Source organism: Rhinolophus ferrumequinum, chromosome 18 (assembly GCF_004115265.2).
Source record: "Rhinolophus ferrumequinum isolate MPI-CBG mRhiFer1 chromosome 18, mRhiFer1_v1.p, whole genome shotgun sequence".
NCBI lineage: Eukaryota > Metazoa > Chordata > Mammalia > Chiroptera > Rhinolophidae > Rhinolophus > Rhinolophus ferrumequinum.
The window spans coordinates 16,075,393-16,093,934 of NC_046301.1; the positions used below are offsets into that span (position 1 = coordinate 16,075,393).

Sequence of the window (18,542 nt, forward strand, 5' to 3'; positions counted from 1 at the left end):
ATAAACTTGTAGATAAGATACAAATATTTTTAAGCATTCATTTTATTTTATTTTTTATAATTTAAAATACAAGTACATAGAGGAAAGATTTAGGGTAACAACATGAAAACACAAAAATCTTTTAACAATTGTATATATATATATATATATATATATATATGAAAATTAAAGTCTAAATATAAAATAGAGACTAGAGAAATTATGCTGTGAATATAAGATAATATGGGTACTATATTTCATATAAAATTAGTTTTGAATTTTTTGTTAATCAAAGGGAGAAAACAAAAATACAACGGGCCAAGGGAATCATGACAATTCTTTGGCAAAATAATATTGTTTTCTGACTCCAAATTCTAAGAGAAAATTGTGACATATATCTTTACATAAAAGAGACATAAAACTTTAAATAACAGTTTTGAAGAAAATGCAAACATTCCGTATTATCACTCTTTAATAAAAGTTAAGGACATAAATAATTTTCAGTTAAAGCATTTTGATGGGAAGTAGCCTTCTCTTCCCTCCAATTAGGCTTATCATATTTAGGAGCAACAACAAAACAAATGGGTCACACACATAAGTAAAAGTCATTATTTAACTGTAATTCAAAGTTAATTGGGCGTCTTTTATTTTATCAGGCAACCTTAACTCCAACATATGGAAACACTCTGCACTATGCCCAGTGCACAGTAAACGGAAAATGACTTTTCATGTAGGATGAAGCATGAAAAAATTATACAAACACACACCATTTTCTTGCTTATGAACTAATGGAATTTCATTATATTTTGAGTTTCCAGAAATTATTAATACTGAAAATTTTATTGTTTCAAAAAGAATTTTTTTGTTTATTATAGACATAGAATATGAAATGACAAAGAACATTTAAATTGAAAACACAGGCAAACTTTTAAAATTTTAGAAACAGGAAATTTATCACTAAGATGAATTTTTGTTTTGTTAGTTATTTTTGCACTATAAGCTAGAGGAATAGAGATAAGCTAATTTTTTCCTACTTAATAAACTATAATTTATCTGACATTAAAAAAATTTTATGAGAACTGTTATAATTTAATTGGCTAAGGAACAAATTTTACATAGAGATTTTTTTAAAAAAGACTTAAAGGAATGAATATTAAGGAAAAGAGGATGACGGTAATCGGGTTAAAGAAAAGAAGATGACATTAATCTCTCTGGTGTCATAAATCTTACTTTACTTAATAAAATTAAAAGTTTAAAAAAATAGAAACAAAGCATCCAAACTCTTGTTTCAAGGTGGCGGACGGCTAGACCTCATTGAAATGACAGTAAATGAATAATAAAAACTCAAAACAATGTAAAGAATGGAGGCGGGCTGTCAGCCTAGGAGACATTTTTATGTGTGATACAGGCCTAATGGAAGAAGGGGGACTGACAGAGTGGAGCTGAGGAATCCGTGACGTGACCTAGACATGTGGGATGAGGGACTGCAATGGAGACGGCAGATTTTACGGAAAATGGGAGCTAAACTGGGACTAATCCTGGAGAAGGAAATAAGAGTCTGTGTCAGGAGCACCCCCAACCCACACCGGAGCAGCCACGACATTATGGCCCACGCAACACACACACAGTCTTCTCAAAGTAAAGCTGAATGAGCCATCTGGCTATACCTAGAGCATCCCAGTGCCCAGAACGAAGTTCTCCATTCTGCCATGCATATTGGTGCCCCTTCTCTCAAACCACTAGGGAAGAACACACACACACAAAGCACAAAACAATTGCAACCTAGCCACCCACATACTCTAAAACATAGTTTGCAAACCAAGAATTTCTATCCCTGTACCCAAACCTCCCAGGAAACCATCCTCATTCCTTACATTTTTATAAAGAAATAGGAGGGTAAGCACAGTGCCGGGGACAGGAGAGGGGAGAAAATGTACCCAGATCGCCACCACTCAAAATTGACCAACATTCGCATTTTGTATAAGCTCATTAAAATTCAACGGACAACCATGAATCACTAAATATTTAAGAAAGCACGTAACACGACAAAGATAAAAATAAACAAGCAGACATTGTTAAGAAAATGAAAGGGCCAGCCATAGCTGAGACCTGTGGCCAGGCTATATATAGGAATATCACAATTCAAATAAAAAAGGCAAACAATCCAATTTTTAAAGTGGACAAATATTTGAATTGACACGTTTCATAAACATATATACTTCATTATATTTATATATACATATATGTGTGTGAATATACACACACACGTCTGTGCTCAACATCATTGGTCATTAAAGAAATGCAAATTAAAATCATAATGAGATACCAGGATCTGCCTTTTCTAGAATTTAAAATGTCATACAAATAGAACCATACAGTATGTAGTCTTTTGCATTTGGCTTTTTTTCTTTATTATAATATGTTAGAGATTCATCAATATTATTATATCTATTGATAAGAATGAGGCTTCAAACTCAGATCTATTATCTCTAAATTCATTGTACATCTACAGCACATGATAAAAGGGAAATGGAAATACTGATTGATTCTTCTTAGACAGAAAGTTATATGTATAAAACTAAAAACTACACAGAACATAAGGATATAAAATAAGATTAACCAATATCTGATGATTTTCTATATATTTATATCAATTTTATACTTACCCCTTTATTGTTGAATGCTTAACTTTTAAAAAATATAATATCCACTATGAAGAAAGTTGAGAAATAATCTAATCCTTGTTATGCCATTTTTTTCCCAAAGAACGATTCTGATCATTTTTAAAGATTTTAGAATTATGAATATCCTGTTAGAAATTGTAAAAATAATTTAAATATAAATCACATTTGACATATCATTAGCTTGTTATTTATTTCTATTTTATGTGGTATGGAGTATATAAAGGAAAAAAGCTAAGATTATAACATCAAAAAATGAGTGGTTAGATGTATTTCTTATCTTTAGATGTTCTACTTAATCTGTTGTGAATTTACAAAGGTAAGGTTAAAATATCTTATCTGGCAAAAAATATATAATAGAAGAAAAGAATCCCATTAAAATAGCACCAACAAATAGAATGGTATAGGTCAATTTCTTTCTGCATCATCTGCAGGTGTTTCATGTATTTTGATGGTGTTACTTTTTGCGTAAAGACTTATAACAGTTAAATTTTCATTATTCCATACACTTGACTTGTTCACACTATGTTCCAGGCACTGTTCCAGAGAGTCAGTACAATAAATACACAGAAGTAGAGAAGAAAAATTGGAAAGAAGGCAGGTCATAAATAATGGGTGAAATGATAGGAGGATGCAGATGTGCATTTCTCTTATTTCAGTTGGCAAAGGATTAAAGCAGTTTATGTAGGTTTTTTCTAACAATGACATAACTTGGGTCTTGGAAAGATGATTAGTCTTCACAACATACAGTTCTGGCATAAGATGGACTGTGTTTAAACAACCATATCTTGCGGTCTCTCCCATGTTTCTACCACTCCTTTTCTAAATAATATAAGTTCATGAAACATTGCTTATTACTCAAATTACATTTCAAAATCTTACTTTGTAGTACTGTTCTGTTATCGGAAATGATGATTGTATATCCACATGCTGGAAAAGAGAAGGTTTATATTTAACACGAATTTGCTTATTTCGCTCTGCACACTTCTCCTGGGGAAAAAGTAAGAGAAACAACAATCTTCGGTTAAAACCCAAATGCTCTTTTTTATTGTATTTACTGAGCAAAAATTTTTTTTATCATGTTAGTCTTTGCCAGCGTTCTATATTAACATTTTCAAATTTAAACAAAACATTTAATCCTTAGCTTTTTCTTCATAATAATAATAGAACAAGAGTTGAGATACAAAATTACAGTAGTCCCCCTGTCTGCACGAGCTATGTTCCAAGACCCTCCATGGATGCCAAAAACAGTGGATGGTACTGAATCCTATACATACTATGTTTTTTTTTCCTATACATGCATACCTATGATAAAGTTGAATTCATAAAGTAGACACAGTAAGAGATTAACAACAATAACTATAATAGAACAATTACAATAATATACTGTAGTCAAAGTTATTTGAACGTGGCAGTATTAAGTAAAATAAGGATTACTTGAACACAAGCACTAGGCTAGTGACAGTTGGTCTGGTAACCAAGAGGGCTACTAAGTGACCAATGGGTGGGTAGCGTATACAGTGGGGAGATGCTGGACAAAGGGATGATTCACGTCCTTCATCCTGTCCTGGGTGGGATGAAGTCGCAAGACATGAGATTTCATCACACTACTCAGAATGGCGCATAACTTAAAACTTATGAATTGTTTATTTTTGGAATTTTCCATCTAATATGTTTACACTGCTGTTGATCTCTGATTACTGAAACCGGAAAAATCAAAACTACAGATAAGGGGGGACTACTGCATAATTTCCCTCTCCTTCCTCTCTATTCCAATAAAATAAATGAAGTTTTTATAGTATTTTCCCATTTATCCATTTCTCTCAGACACATTATTCCTTCTCTTTCCAAATTCATTAATTCCTATACTAAACTATACCCTCCTCAATTTCTTCTTATATAGTAAAAAGTACGTGATTAAAACAAAGAGCCAATATTATACTTAATGGAAAAAGATTTAGATAATCTCCTTAAAAATAAAGATAAGATGATCTATGACAAAACTCCTGTTAAAAACAAGCATTTGAAATTATATGATCACCATCTGAAAATTATTTTATAAACTGTATTCAAAGAAAATTCATTAAAATACATCTCAAATTTATATACGTAATTTTAAAAATAGCAGGCTAATTTAAATGCATTTCTACTTAGTACAGACATGTAGACTAACCTATTTCTCTTTTCAGTTCTGTCATCTTTTGCTTCATGTATTTTGAGGTTCTCTTGTTAGGTACGTACACTTTTAGGATTGTTATAGCATCTTGGTGATCTGACCTTTTATCAGTATATAGTATCTTTCTTGATTCTTGGTCAACTTTTTTTTTCTGCTCTTAAGTCTATTTTGATATTAATATAGCTACTACAGATTTCCTTTGATTAGTATCTGAATGGCATACCTTTTTCCATCTTTTACTTTTAACCTATCCATAGCAATATATTTGAACTGAATATAGGCAGCAAGTAATTGCATAGTGTTTTTTAATCCATTCTGATGAACTGTCTCTTAATTGGTGTTTTTTGGCCACTTATAGTTGATGTAAATACTGATATGTTTGGATTTGTATCTACCATTTTATTGTTTCTTATTTGTTTTTTTTCACTGATTTGTGCCCTATTGTTTCCAATTTTCCCTGAAACTTTGGCTTCTCATTACTTCATTTAGTAGGTTTAAGTGTCAGTAAAAATTTAGGATATGGGAAGTTTAAAAATTGATACACTCATCAGTTCGGTAAACAAATTGTAGGTAATTACATTGGACAGAGAGTATTTTCCTAAAATATTGGCTATTTACAAAGTAAAGAAATATTTACAAGAGTTTCTCCTGGGTTACACATCTTTACCCGAAAAAAGTCCTCCAAGAGCAAGTCTATGGGTTTATCTTTGTAGAACGTTAAAAAAAAACGTACGAAGTCAGTTAAGTCTTCAGATTTAAATAGCTTTCCTATGGAGAAAAAGTACACAAATCAAATAACTTTTGAGCATTTATACTATAAATCATAACATAAACCTTATATATATATATAGTTGTTCATTCCACTAGCATGAGAGAAGAGCCAAAAATTATTAAAAATTAAATATATCCTATTCTTTAGAAATAAAGTTTAAAGCATTCATGAAGTTGGAGGATAATAAAGCAAAACAAAATATCTGCTTAAGTATTAATGATTATCACTTCTGGCGGGGGTTGAGTATGAAGCAGGTTTAAAATAGTGAATACTCTCAGGAAATCAATGTTGATAACTAATAAGAATCAATTACCTAAATCAAGTGAAAGATATGTAAATAAAAAGGAAACTATAGGAGCTATTAGGTTGGTGCAAAAGTAATTGCGATTTTTGCAATTATTTTTAATTATTTTTAAACAGCAATTACTTTTGTACCAACCTAATATAATATTTTACTTAATTTTCCAGAAACTGTGATTTGTAACCTGACTTTTGTAGAACTTTATAAATCTATATTGGGTATTTAATTTCGATTAAAATACAGTATTATTTCAATATTTGAGCATTATTTTATTAGAATGTTATTCTTTTATATTTCTGATTCTTAAAGATTTGCTATATTTTAAAGTATAACTTTATTACATCTAATTATTTTTTGTTAATATATTGCATCTTTAGTTTTAAAATGAAGTTGAAAATATAAGATTCAGGTATTCACTTTAAAATAGTGTAAAATACATCTAACCATTTAATAAGAATGATAGTAGGATGTAAGCATGCTTCATTTTTTTCAGTAGCACCTGAGTCTAAATGGGTCACTTAATACAATGTATAATTGCATTTGAATTCTTTGGCACCCATTTATATAGTAAGCAATTCAACGATAGAAATAGTTGATTTAACATTTATGGTTTCCTTATCTGCTGTCTGCGTGATGTAAAATTCTACTTAAAAAGTTCATATTTAAAAGAAAGAAAGAAAGAGCTCATATTTTTGGTAAATATTGAATAACACAACTGTTATTATGTTCAATATACACTATGGTCAGACTGTGAAAATTCTCTTATCCTTCTTGTACCTGACTTTGCCAAGAAAGATAAAAATAATTTAAAATTCTCAAAGTAATATAACAACAAAATTATTTCCTCTCCAAGCTTCTCATCAGGTGTTACTATTATATTACCTCTAATTTTTCTTCTTATTTCAACCAAAGCTGAACAAATAACTTCAGCGCCTTAAAAATGGATTCCACACCACTTTACAGAAAGTTTGGGAAAGAAAGTAGTCAAGTAAGTACATAAAAAATACATGTATTTTACTAGCAACCAGAAAAATGCTTTACATTCCTTCCAATGGCAAAAACAAAAGACAAAAAAAAAGACAAAAAAAAACTTAATGGATAAAACCAAATGTTAACAGGCATACAGGGAAGCAGGAACTCACACACAGTGCTTATGGGAGTATAAACAGCACAGCCGTCCCGCAGCAGAAACTGTACAGCCATTCTGCAGCAGACACCCAGCTATATTTGCCCTCAGAGATCCTGCTCTAGGGGACACATATATCACCTCATGTTTTTGTGGCGGCAGTTTGTTGCAAGCCATCAAGGTCCACCACTCTGGGAATAAATGAGTCAAATGGATTGCTTCGTAGCGCTAAGAAACAATGAACTAAATGAACACAAAGCAACATGCTGACAGTTTTAAAATCTAGTTTAGAGGACAAAAATGTAAGGAACAGGAATAGGTTTATCACATCACCATTAATGTAACTTTTAAATAGATACAAACATAATAAGCACCAAATATTTTACATGGATATATGTGTATTTATATGTATATACTTTAAATGTATTAGAGTGAAAACCTATTGGGGGTGTGGGCAGGAAGTGGTAGTAGGCATTGGGCATAAAGCAAAAGAATAAAACAAGAGAGGGCATGAAACAAGGAGGACCTAAACTATGAAAAGAATGTGGTTAATTCAACTTGCTGCCTTGCGAATCAAATAAAAGAAAATAGGATAGAGGAAAGGGAGGAAAGAGTGGAACGGGAAAAAAGGAAAGTCTATAGAAGAATTATAAAAATAAAAATCTCACCACGAGCACAATTTTAGGAACTTTTCTGTGGTGGGTATAATTCATATATTTTTATATTCTTTTATAGTATGTCAGCTTTGGAATACTGGAAATGGCAGGAACTTCAGAGTACAATAGTCCTAAGTTAAAATTTTTTTCTCTACCACTATTTTCCTTTGAGTTTCAGTATTTTTCTATGTAAAATAGAAGTACATCTTAGTCACTGAGCTAACGTGTGGGCCAGACTCATAGCAAGTATTTAACAAGGGGTGGCTATGTTATGTTTTTACAACATATGTGTATATATGTTAGTCTGCTTATTTATATTGTCTGTCTAGAAAGAAAATTTGGTTTAAAAATACATTTTCTGCAATTCAGATCCTTGAGTCTGATTTTACTACTAAACAGTATCTTTATAGAAACCATAACGTATCTTTCAGTTTGTAACAAACTCTTTGGTAAGTTCTTAAGAATGTTAAAGATTACTGTGTTGGGCCAGCTCAGTGGCTCAGGCAGTTGGAGCTCCATGCTCCTAACTCCGAAGGCTGCTGGTTCTATTCCCACATGGGCCAGTGGGCTCTCAACCACAAGGTTGCCGGTTTGACTCCCGCAAGGGATGGTGCAACTAGCAATGGCAACTGGACCTGGAGATGAGCTGCGCCCTCCACAACTAAGACTGAAAGGACAACAACTTGACTGGAAAAAAATCCTGGAAGTACACACTGTTCCCCAATAAAGTCCTATTCCGTTCCGCCCCCCCAAAAAAGATTACTGTGTTAAAAAGCTTGACCACACAAAATAGATCCATTGCTTACCTATGAATCCAAGAATTGAAAATTCAATATAAAACCAATCATTTGAAGTGATATTATGTACAAAATCTGAGATTTTTGTAAAGTACATCTTTTTAGCTATGATATCATCTTGTAGCTGGGAAAAAACAACAACAACAACAAAAAAGCATCAATATCTTTTACGCTTCCACTGAGTAGGTTATATTAGCTTGAAAATTGAAAATACTTTCAATAGACTACACTGAAAAATGTTTTTATAATAAGTTCATTTTTAATTCAGTTCACTGAGGGTATTTACTGTTAGTCAATTTTCATTTTCTGATTCTAAGGACAGGGATTATGTTTCTTTCCTAAACATTAATATGTAACGTTCAAGCTAAATCCTGTTTGGAAGGGTCTATTTATCTGAATCCATTTTTTATCCTTGCAAATACGTCCGTTTCTAGTTTACGACTGACTGGCTCCTTGCTGAGATGATAGGTTCCATATTCTATCATAACATAATTAGTATTTAGGAAAAAAACATATATTGCGGGTGACAAAGAGATAACAAGAGAGGACTGGCACTCTCATCCACCACGAACTGGTGAGAATGATGGTGCCAGTGACTCCCCAAATAGTTCTCCATAACAGAGCGGGGAATGGGAACCTAGAATTTTCTTTTTCAGTTTAATATATATTGTGCATAACCTATAGACTAAGAAGGCCCCCTAAATGATTCGGAAGAATGGGGAAGTTCTCGGGCATATTACCAGACATAAAATAGAATTGCATTGTTTCAAGCTGGGAAGCGTACATTGGCTGGATCTCATGTTTCAATTACATCATCACCAGCTAGGAATCGAAAGGGATTTTATTTTTTTCCAGTAAAAGAAGACCTTGCTTCAAGCCTTTTTCTAACTTCCTCTCTCTATCTCCAACGATATTCTTCACTCTTCTCACAACTGCACATTGTCTTATGCAGTGAGATATATACTTACTATTGAGAAATACAACATTGTTATTTAACAATATCCAGGAATTTAGGGGTACAAACTATGTATAATTGATTTATTTCACAAATACAGTATTGGCACTGGAGAACTGTGCTACTCATAAAATGTGAAGTAATGAAGGGTAGCAGTAATGAGCATATACACTGCCGGACATATAATAAGTGCTCACATTATGTCTGCTTAACCTAATAAACTTATGGGCAGAGAAATGGAGGGAGCACAATTTCCTTTCTTTTTTTTTTTTTGATTTGAGAAGTTCCTTTCAGTTTACTTCAGGAAACCACAATTTCCTCTGTTAATAGTGACCCCGGCAAGAAAACTAATAATCAATTTTAAGCTTCCTTTTGGCGTTCTAATATAATGAGTACTTTCTGAGTTTGAAATAAGGTGGAGGAATACAATGAGGAAGGGAGGAATCAAAAGAGATCAGGAGAACACACTACCTCCACCTTAAATTATATTTATACCGAGGTCATACCTGTAAATAATACATGGCCTTGGGTTGGGCATACAGCATCAAAAAACAAAAATCCAATACTTGTTTGATTCGCCACCTAAAGATAAGTAATAAAACCTGTTAGTATTTGTCATTATTATTTAACTTTTATTTATAAGCACACTTCAGTAATTAAAAACATAAACCGTTTTTATATTTTGCTAATATAGAGTACTATCTACATTAAGTAAAATTGAAGATGTTACATTAAAAAGTTATACTCAAAAGCTTCCCATCTTTATTCAGTGGACAGTGTCTGAAGTTGCTAAACTAGGATAAGCATAATCTATTTATGTTACATTAGGGTTAGTTAAATTTTGATTTCTAGAATAAAGTTAATTTTCTTTCTTACCTTAGGTCTCGTTCAAACAAAAATATAAAGAAACATGATTCTCATTTAATACTAACTAGGCCAAGTCCTGAAGATACAAAGAGCAATACACAAAGCAGTTCTTGCCCTTCTGGGTCTCACAATCTAACATAAAAGATGCAAAAATAATAAAAATACAACAAGTAGGTAAATGCTATTTAAAGATATTGACAGTGGTGACCTACAGTGGGATGGGGAAGGTGTAGCAGAAGGGGGTAGGGCGTCCAGTGGAGAGGAACAGTGCTGCAAAGCCTGGAAGGAACGGGAGGAACGTGTGAAAGAGCAGCCACCTTAGATTTAGGGCAGAGACAGCTGATGGGAAAGAAGCGGATGATGGGAGAGCCCATCATCAGCCAACCATGAAGGCTGGCAGAGACCAGAACATAAAGGATCTTTTGTGACATGCGGGAAACTGGCTCTGATCTGATAGGATAGGATTCTTCTGCCCACAGTGTGGAGAATGAAGTGGAGGCGAGGCGAGGCTAGGCTAGGATTAGGGAAAGCAAATAGATCTGGAATGGCCTGAACCAAGTACAAGGCAGAGACATGGGGATGAGAGGGACGATGCGGAGAGATTAAAAAAGAGAAATGATAAAGACACAAAGGGCAGAACGAAAAACAAGGATCTAGAGTGACTCCCAGCGCTACGACTCTAAAAACTGGACACAATGTGGGTCATTAATTAAAAGCAAAACAAAACCCTTACACGGTTTCCAGATTTGGACATACCATGTATTATATTAAAACAAAACTGAGTTAATAAGTTTCCTGGGATAAGACCCTTTTCTAAATTCTGACATGACTTTTGCGCTATTAAATTTTGAGGAACCAAATTATTATATTTCTTGTAATACCTACCACATTTATAACCAAATAATAATCCTTCATATATGGAGAACTTTTAATTTTTCAAAATTCTGTCATAAATCCTATCATATTTCATTCTCACAATGACCTTTCCAGATATGTAATGTAGATTTTATTATATACCCTGGAAAGCTGAGGAAGCTAAGATAAAGAAGAAAAAAAAACAGCTAAACTACCTGCCTAGGATGATCAGGAAGTAGAAAACCTGGGACTAGAGTCCAGGTGTAATGGTTTATAACCCGAGGCTTTTTTCCCCTTTATTACGCTTTTGCTAATTATTGTCTGTAAACGTGAACGTAAATAATCAGGGGTGTGCTGGTGGTAAATGTTTAACAATTGTCTCTCTGTGGGGAAGAGAGGTTGAGCTCTGATTTGTAGCTTTGGTCCATTTCTCTGGTGTAAATGCTCCTGATTTCACGGTACTGACTGATGTCATTGAGCAGAGAGTTGGACAGTGATGCACACAGTCAGCCCTTGCAAGCCAACGGCAGCTGGCTGTGTTTGCAATAGAGTCTATTAGACGCCAACATTTCATCAAATAAAGCTAGTTATTTAAGGATACACTTCTCTAAATATCATACCTCTCTAATTTTTGTGAGTCCTCAGTTGATTGCTTGACATGTGACATGTCTGGATAAAAAAAGGCAGGTATTGAAATGACCTCTAAGGATCCAGAATTCAGTTGCCTTTTGAATCTATAAATAGAAGTCCATGGAGGTTTGCAATTGAATAGTTGATTTACCAAAATAACATACTTAAAAAAATTTCCTTATGCACGTCCATATAATGTTTTGGTTTTAATTATTTCACATGTGGATACATATCAACATCACAGAACGAATACTTTTTAGCCAAAGCATTTCTTTTACAAATCAGAGACAGACATATCAAAAAATTGAAATACACAAATGCCATATTCTGGGTTGTACTTATATTTCCAAAAGTTTAGCATGCTCCCTTTTTGGTCTTTCTGCCTTCTCAAGCAACTCTTCTTGCCAGGCATTCCCTTTTTCCTTTTGTCTGCCTGAAGAATGTCTATTTAAAAACACCTTGAGACTTAGCTCAGTTGTTACTTGCTCAAGGAAGTCCTTTTTGGTATCTTCAGGTAGAGTGAAATACTTCTTACTCTATATGTTCCAATATTTTGCCAGTTGTATCGCCCACTCGTACATAAAGATTTGGAAGGCTAGGTCCATTACACAGCATCTTGCTTGATGAATAACTTCCAATAAATATTTGTTCATCAGTATGTCCCACATACAGCAGGAAAGATTATAAGCAGAAGCAGTGAAAGTAACTTGAAACAGTAAGGGACAACAATATTTTAAAGATAAGCTAGTAGGCTTCTCACAGAGGCAATGGATTTCAGAGAATAGATATTGCAACAATAACATGAAAAATATGGATTTTAATAGGTAAATAACTTAAAAATTGGGGAAAATTATAAGCTAGACTTCATCACAGCTCAGAGAACACGGCAGGTACTTTCTGCACAGCTTTACATTAAAAAGCATATGATCACTAATAAAATAATTGGACAGAAAAAATAGAAAAATGAAATAGCCATTTAAAAATTTACCCAACAGTACTTACGTTTTTGTAATCATGTCAACAACAGATTTTAAATAATCTTCAGTATTCTAAAAAAGAGAAAAACATTTTACTAAGTATGCCTCATAGTTTTATTAATACATGTTTGCTATGTGTAAGTCTTTGATGTGTGGAATGTCATTACGTCCTATTCATCTCTAGTGTTTTTACTTTCTATAGAATTTAAAATAGCCCTCTGTCTAAAAGATCTGACCTGTATACTGAAAATGTTTCATTCTCCTTTTGTCACAAAATGAAATATCACTACACATTATTTATACTTAAAAATTAGTATTAAAAAACTATGCATCTAAAGTAGTTTTGCCTTAAAAATGGAATGGCTTATTTCTAAGAACTTCTCTTTATCTTCATTTTATGAGCATTATATGACAATAAGCTTACTTTGAAATTATTCCACATTTTTCCAGACAGTATCACTCAGCTTAATTCCCAAATTTTCTTCCACCAACAAGCTTTGTGTACCTACTCTTCATTGAACATTATGCTAGATTAGATGACAGACTCATTTGTAAATAGCTTTTGGTGGTTTATTCTCTCAGATGCTTTTGTTGTTGTTGTTTTTTACATAACCAATGGCATTTACAAGATGTAGCCTCAGGGTCCACAAATATTCCCAATATAAAATTCTCAAAATATTTTGAATAATGACAATTCTAGTGTCAAATCTGAGTATTCTGAAAGGCAGGTTGTTTGTTAAAAGTATGAGTAATGATGCAGATAAATCTATTAACAGTACTTAAGTTCTTAAGATAGCCATAAATTGAATCACCAGCTATTTGTTACACACTGAAACATATATTTTCAACATAGTAGTAAAGTTACACTTCTTAAGCATTCTATATTCTATTTTAAAATTTGTCCCCCAGTATTTTATTATTGGTCTATACATTTTAGGCAGATCTGCATTGTGTCAACAGAATAAAGAAATAAAGATTGAAATATGTAACACAGAAACAAGTGACAAAACATTTTGGAGATAATGTATATGCTTCCAATATTAGAAAGCAAATTTGGAGAGAAGGATTGTTAATCTTTTATTTATATTTTCCTATTAGTTCTCCTACTGCTTGTTTAGAGGGTTTTTTTTCCTGCATTCAAAGACATGTTATAGAAAATTCAAACAATTGAGAAGAGAATAAGAAAAGGACAACAAAGGTCCTTCTAACTCTCAACATCCAAGATCTATATTCTGGAGACTATCATTCCAAGGTTTGCTCATTCTCTTTTCTTCCCTATATGTTTCACCTGTCTGTACTATCCTTTTTTCCTCCTTCCTTCTTTTCTATCACATTTTATACAGCTAATATTATGTTAAACATGCTTTACAACTTTGTTCACTAAACAATATGATATGGACATTGTTTTATATCAGTGAATATGATATTCATTCTTTTAGTGGTTACAGATTGCTGCAATGCTGACATAAGTATTTAATCAGTCTCTTATTGATATTTTGGTTGTTTCAAATATTAGCTTTTATAGCACTGAAAATTCTTAAAATAATTACTTATTGAACATTTACTACGTCACACATCATTCTAAATACTTTAAATATATTAGGTAATATAATTGCCAAAATAACGCTATAATAAAAGTATTAGCATCATTGCTATTTTACAGATAAGTGAAGCATAGAGAAGAAACTTGTTCCAGTTCACAAGCCAGGAGGTGGATCGCCATTTGAACCTTGGCGATCTAGATCCAGGGTCTGTGTTCTCAACTACCTTACTATTCTGCCCTATTTTTATTATTTTGAAATTTTTGCCTCATTATCTCCTTAGGATAACTTCCCAGAACTGAGATTTCTGAGATAAAGAATATACGCGTACACATTTTAAATCTGACAAATGTTGCCAAATTCCCCTTTGCAAGGCCTTATGGTGTTGATATTTATACAGCATTTTATAGTTGTATATGGCACTAGAGGCAAGGCAGAAACTTTGGGGGCCATTAGAGAGACATAGGTTTGAATCTGATATATGAATTACTGGGCAAGTCCTTTCATTAAGCTCCAGTTTCTTCACCTGTAAAATCAGATATTATAGTACGGCCTACTTTACAGGATGTAATGCAGGTTATAAATAATGTACATAAAATTTGTCCACAGTCCTTCAGATACAGGAAGAAGTCCCCTCAATTAATAGTCCTTACTGTTACATAATGCAAATTACCTTTTTTTATTTTATAAAATTCACTGGGGTAACATTGGTTAATAAAATTATATAGGTTTCAAGTGTACAATTTTATAATACATCATCTGTATATTGTATTGTAAGTTCACCACAGTCAAATCTCCTTCTGTTATCATATATTTGACCCCCTTTACTTTTTTCTACGCCTCCCACCCTCTTTTCCCTCTGGTAACCACTATACTGTTGTCTGTGTCTATGAGTTTTTGTTTGTCTTGTTCATTTGCTGCTTTCCATTTTATATCCCACATATGACTGAAATCATCTGGTTCTCGACTTTTCCTGGCTGACTTATTTTGCTTAGCATGATGTCTCAAGATCCATTCATGTTGTCACAAATTATCTTGATTCATATACCAACCGTTTATTGGGTTGGGTGAGCGGGTTTTATTACTATAGCATTAATTTTAATGTCCTGTTTATAAATATAATTTCTGTACCATAGAGTATGCAGGGCTCCTCGCAACATATTTCACAATACAGTCTTATTTGCCCACATGGAACCATGATATTTAAACAAACCTTTTAGACTGATGTATTTAATTCCTTCCCAGTGGTGTTAAACAAGCATGAAATACATTGCTTCCTATCCAAAAAAAGGCATCTGTGAATTACTTTTGTAACTTAAGAGAAAAATTTCAAATGATACAGTGATTACCACAGAGGGAGGGTAGTTGGAGACTGCAGGCTGGGAGTAAGGAGAGCTATTCTCCTTATCGTTCATACGTACGTCTGCAATGGAGACAATCACCACAGCGTCCTTCACCTCCGAAGGAGTCATCCTGGAGACCAGAGAGGTCAGCGCGTGCTTCAGGTAACTATGATTTCCTCTCTTAACACTGGAAATACCCAGCGCAAAAGAAACTGCAGACACAGGAGCATGGAATAACCATTTCAAACCGTGGAGAAAAACATAACTGAGCATTCATGTCTACGCTTATTTCTATGTTCGGGTGAATTGCATGGTCATGAAAAGAGTGTTTGAAACTGTAGCACAGAAGTAATCCCAACTACTCTTCATTTTTATCCCGCATTTCATTTTCTGCTTGAGGCAGTGGCAACTTGCAGAGGATCATTAGAAAATGCATTAAATCGACACCAAGATGGTCTCAGGGTGGAGGATTTCAGTGTAGTGGAAAAGAAAACTAACTACTCTCCATTTATTATAGTGTTCATCTCACTGAGTATGCAACGTCACACATTGGCTGATTCTCTTCCTAAGGAGACGCTGGAACCCAAAATAGGAAATATACTATGAAATATTTTCATCTATGAACAAAATGCGTGAAGTAATTTCCAAATGATGTGATGGAATGAATCTATGTCCTTAAGTGACTTGTATGGCCAATGACGACGGAGGCACAGGGAGGACAGACCCCCCCGTCACCCTAAATAGGCATTAAGGTTCTGTCAGGGACGTCTGCCCAAAGTCAATGTTGATCACACCAGTACCTGCTTTTTGAGGTTGGGCAAGATACACGGCCTCTCCAGCCTCAATTTCCCCACCTTTAAGATGGGGATAAGGACTCCCAGAATGGCTAAGTGAGGGACTCGGAAAATCCTCTCCCTAAAGTGCAGTAGTAAGATTGTCAAAAACAATCAGGGCCCTGGTATACGACAGAGAAGCATTTATTGAAGAAAGCTTGAACTTCGATGAGAATAGTAAGAATCGGTGTTTCCCTGATTACTAGTGAGTTTGAACATATGTTCATGTTTATTGGCCTTTGGATATTCCTATTTAAGTTCTTGCCCATTTCTCTATTGAGTTGTCTGCATTTTTCTTGTGGATTTATTGATGCCCTTTATAGATTCTGAATATGAGCCCTTGGTCAGTTATGTGTGTTACAAATGTCATCTCCCACTCTGGGTTCCCTTTTCAGTGTTTTACCTCTTGAGGAACAGAAATTCTTAATTTTAATACAGCATCATTTATCAATCATTTCCTTTATAGTTTGTGCTTTTTGATTGCTGTTAAGAAATCTTTGCTTATCTTCAGGTCATAAAGATTGTCTCCTGAATATCTTCTAGATGGTTTATGTTTGCCTTTCGTATTTAAATCCATAATGCACCTGGAAGTGATTTTTATGGATGGGGTAAGGCAGGAATCAGGTTTTGAGCTGCAGGAGCCACCCTAAATGCAATCCCTGAGATGGCTTCCCATGTCTTAGGATAAGGGATACAGTTACAAACGGTTAGAAGGCTCTTAGGGTTAGGGACCAATCTGCCTCTTCTGTTTCAATGACCTTTTTTCGCAACCAGTCTTACTGAATGCCTTTCCGCTTCTCAGATTGATCAAAATAGCATGGTCCCATCTGCAGGCCTTTGCACATGCCATTCCTTTTTGCCTAAAACACTCTTCTCCTGGTTCCTTGTGCTAATTCTACTCATTCTTCCTAAATTAGGTTGGGTGCATAGCTCTGCATTCTTACCTCGTCTCTCATAGTACTTCTCCCCCTTGTTGTTACCCATTTGTCTTCCGAGCTAGAATATAAGCTTGGTGAGGGCAGACATTGCTTCTTGCGTGCTCACTATTATAAGACCAGCACGATATAGTGACTGGCACACAGCAGTGTCAATAAATTCAGGGTGAATAAATAAATGGCCAATCCCCTTTATTATTTGGCCTCTGCCCCATGTTTTATTGGCTATAGTCACAAGCCACACTTTTTCCCCAGGCCCTCTCATTAGACCTTTCACATTTCTTTTCCTCTACCTGGACGGCCACCTTCTACTTTTCCACTATCCACCACCTACCTTTCCCCTATTGAGCCTATTCCAATTCTTTTTACCCTTCACATCTCAGCTTAAATGTCACTTCCTGCAGAAAGTTTTCCCCAATTCCCTGAGTACGTGTTACTTGTCCCACCTGTGTTTCCCTATCACAGCACCGGTCACTTTGTGTTGCAACTGCTTTCTCATCTGTCTCTGTGAGGAAGAGGTCCCTGTCTTGTTTCCCACTGTATCACCGCGGCCTGGCCCACGATAGCAGCTCGTTAAATCAGAGGGCAGGGAAGACATCACAAAGAAGCTGTCAGCTAAGCTGAAAAGCCGTATTCGATGAGGCACTTACATGACAGGTTAATCGTGGGCTGACAGGAGGTGGTGTGTTCCTCACAAGCAGCGAACAGCACGCGCTGATCACTTTTCCTACTTGTGGGACCAGAAGTAGTTGGGGTTGCTGGGAAGGTGCGAAGGGGCAGAAATGGAGAGACTTGAAAGCGATGGCCTGTTGTGCATATACCCTGTCAAGGAGCCCACTTCCTCCTATTTGCAAGGAGGACCTGCCGAAGGACTCCAGGCAGGAGTTGAGCGGGATGAGCTATGCATTCTAGTAGGTACTGCTGAGCAAAGTGTGAAGAATGGACTGACTTTAGTAACATCAAAGCCATAGAAAAATTACAAGTCTATTTCAATAGACCGCGCAAGAAATGAGGGGCTCAATAAAAAATAGTTATGGCGGGGCTGTGGAGAGCAGATATTATTTAAGATGTAATCACAATATAAAGGAGACGGAGGACGGATTCCTCCATGGGCCACC

At 34.6% G+C, this 18,542-nt stretch overlaps 1 protein-coding gene across 1 annotated transcript in view; it reads right to left on the reverse strand.

The window, feature by feature from the left end:
• The window catches only part of MGAT4D (MGAT4 family member D), a 39,560-nt gene that overhangs the window by 849 nt on the left and 20,169 nt on the right, over window positions 1-18,542 (reverse strand). The window contains exons 4-11 of the mRNA XM_033134592.1: window positions 15,735-15,868; window positions 12,798-12,844; window positions 11,786-11,899; window positions 9,950-10,025; window positions 8,498-8,612; window positions 5,474-5,604; window positions 3,543-3,650; window positions 2,646-2,788 (exon numbers count right to left, since the gene is read on the reverse strand). Coding sequence (XP_032990483.1) covers window positions 2,714-2,788; window positions 3,543-3,650; window positions 5,474-5,604; window positions 8,498-8,612; window positions 9,950-10,025; window positions 11,786-11,899; window positions 12,798-12,844; window positions 15,735-15,868 — 800 coding nt within the window. The 3' untranslated portion in view covers window positions 2,646-2,713. The remainder of the gene's footprint in view (window positions 1-2,645; window positions 2,789-3,542; window positions 3,651-5,473; window positions 5,605-8,497; window positions 8,613-9,949; window positions 10,026-11,785; window positions 11,900-12,797; window positions 12,845-15,734; window positions 15,869-18,542) is intronic.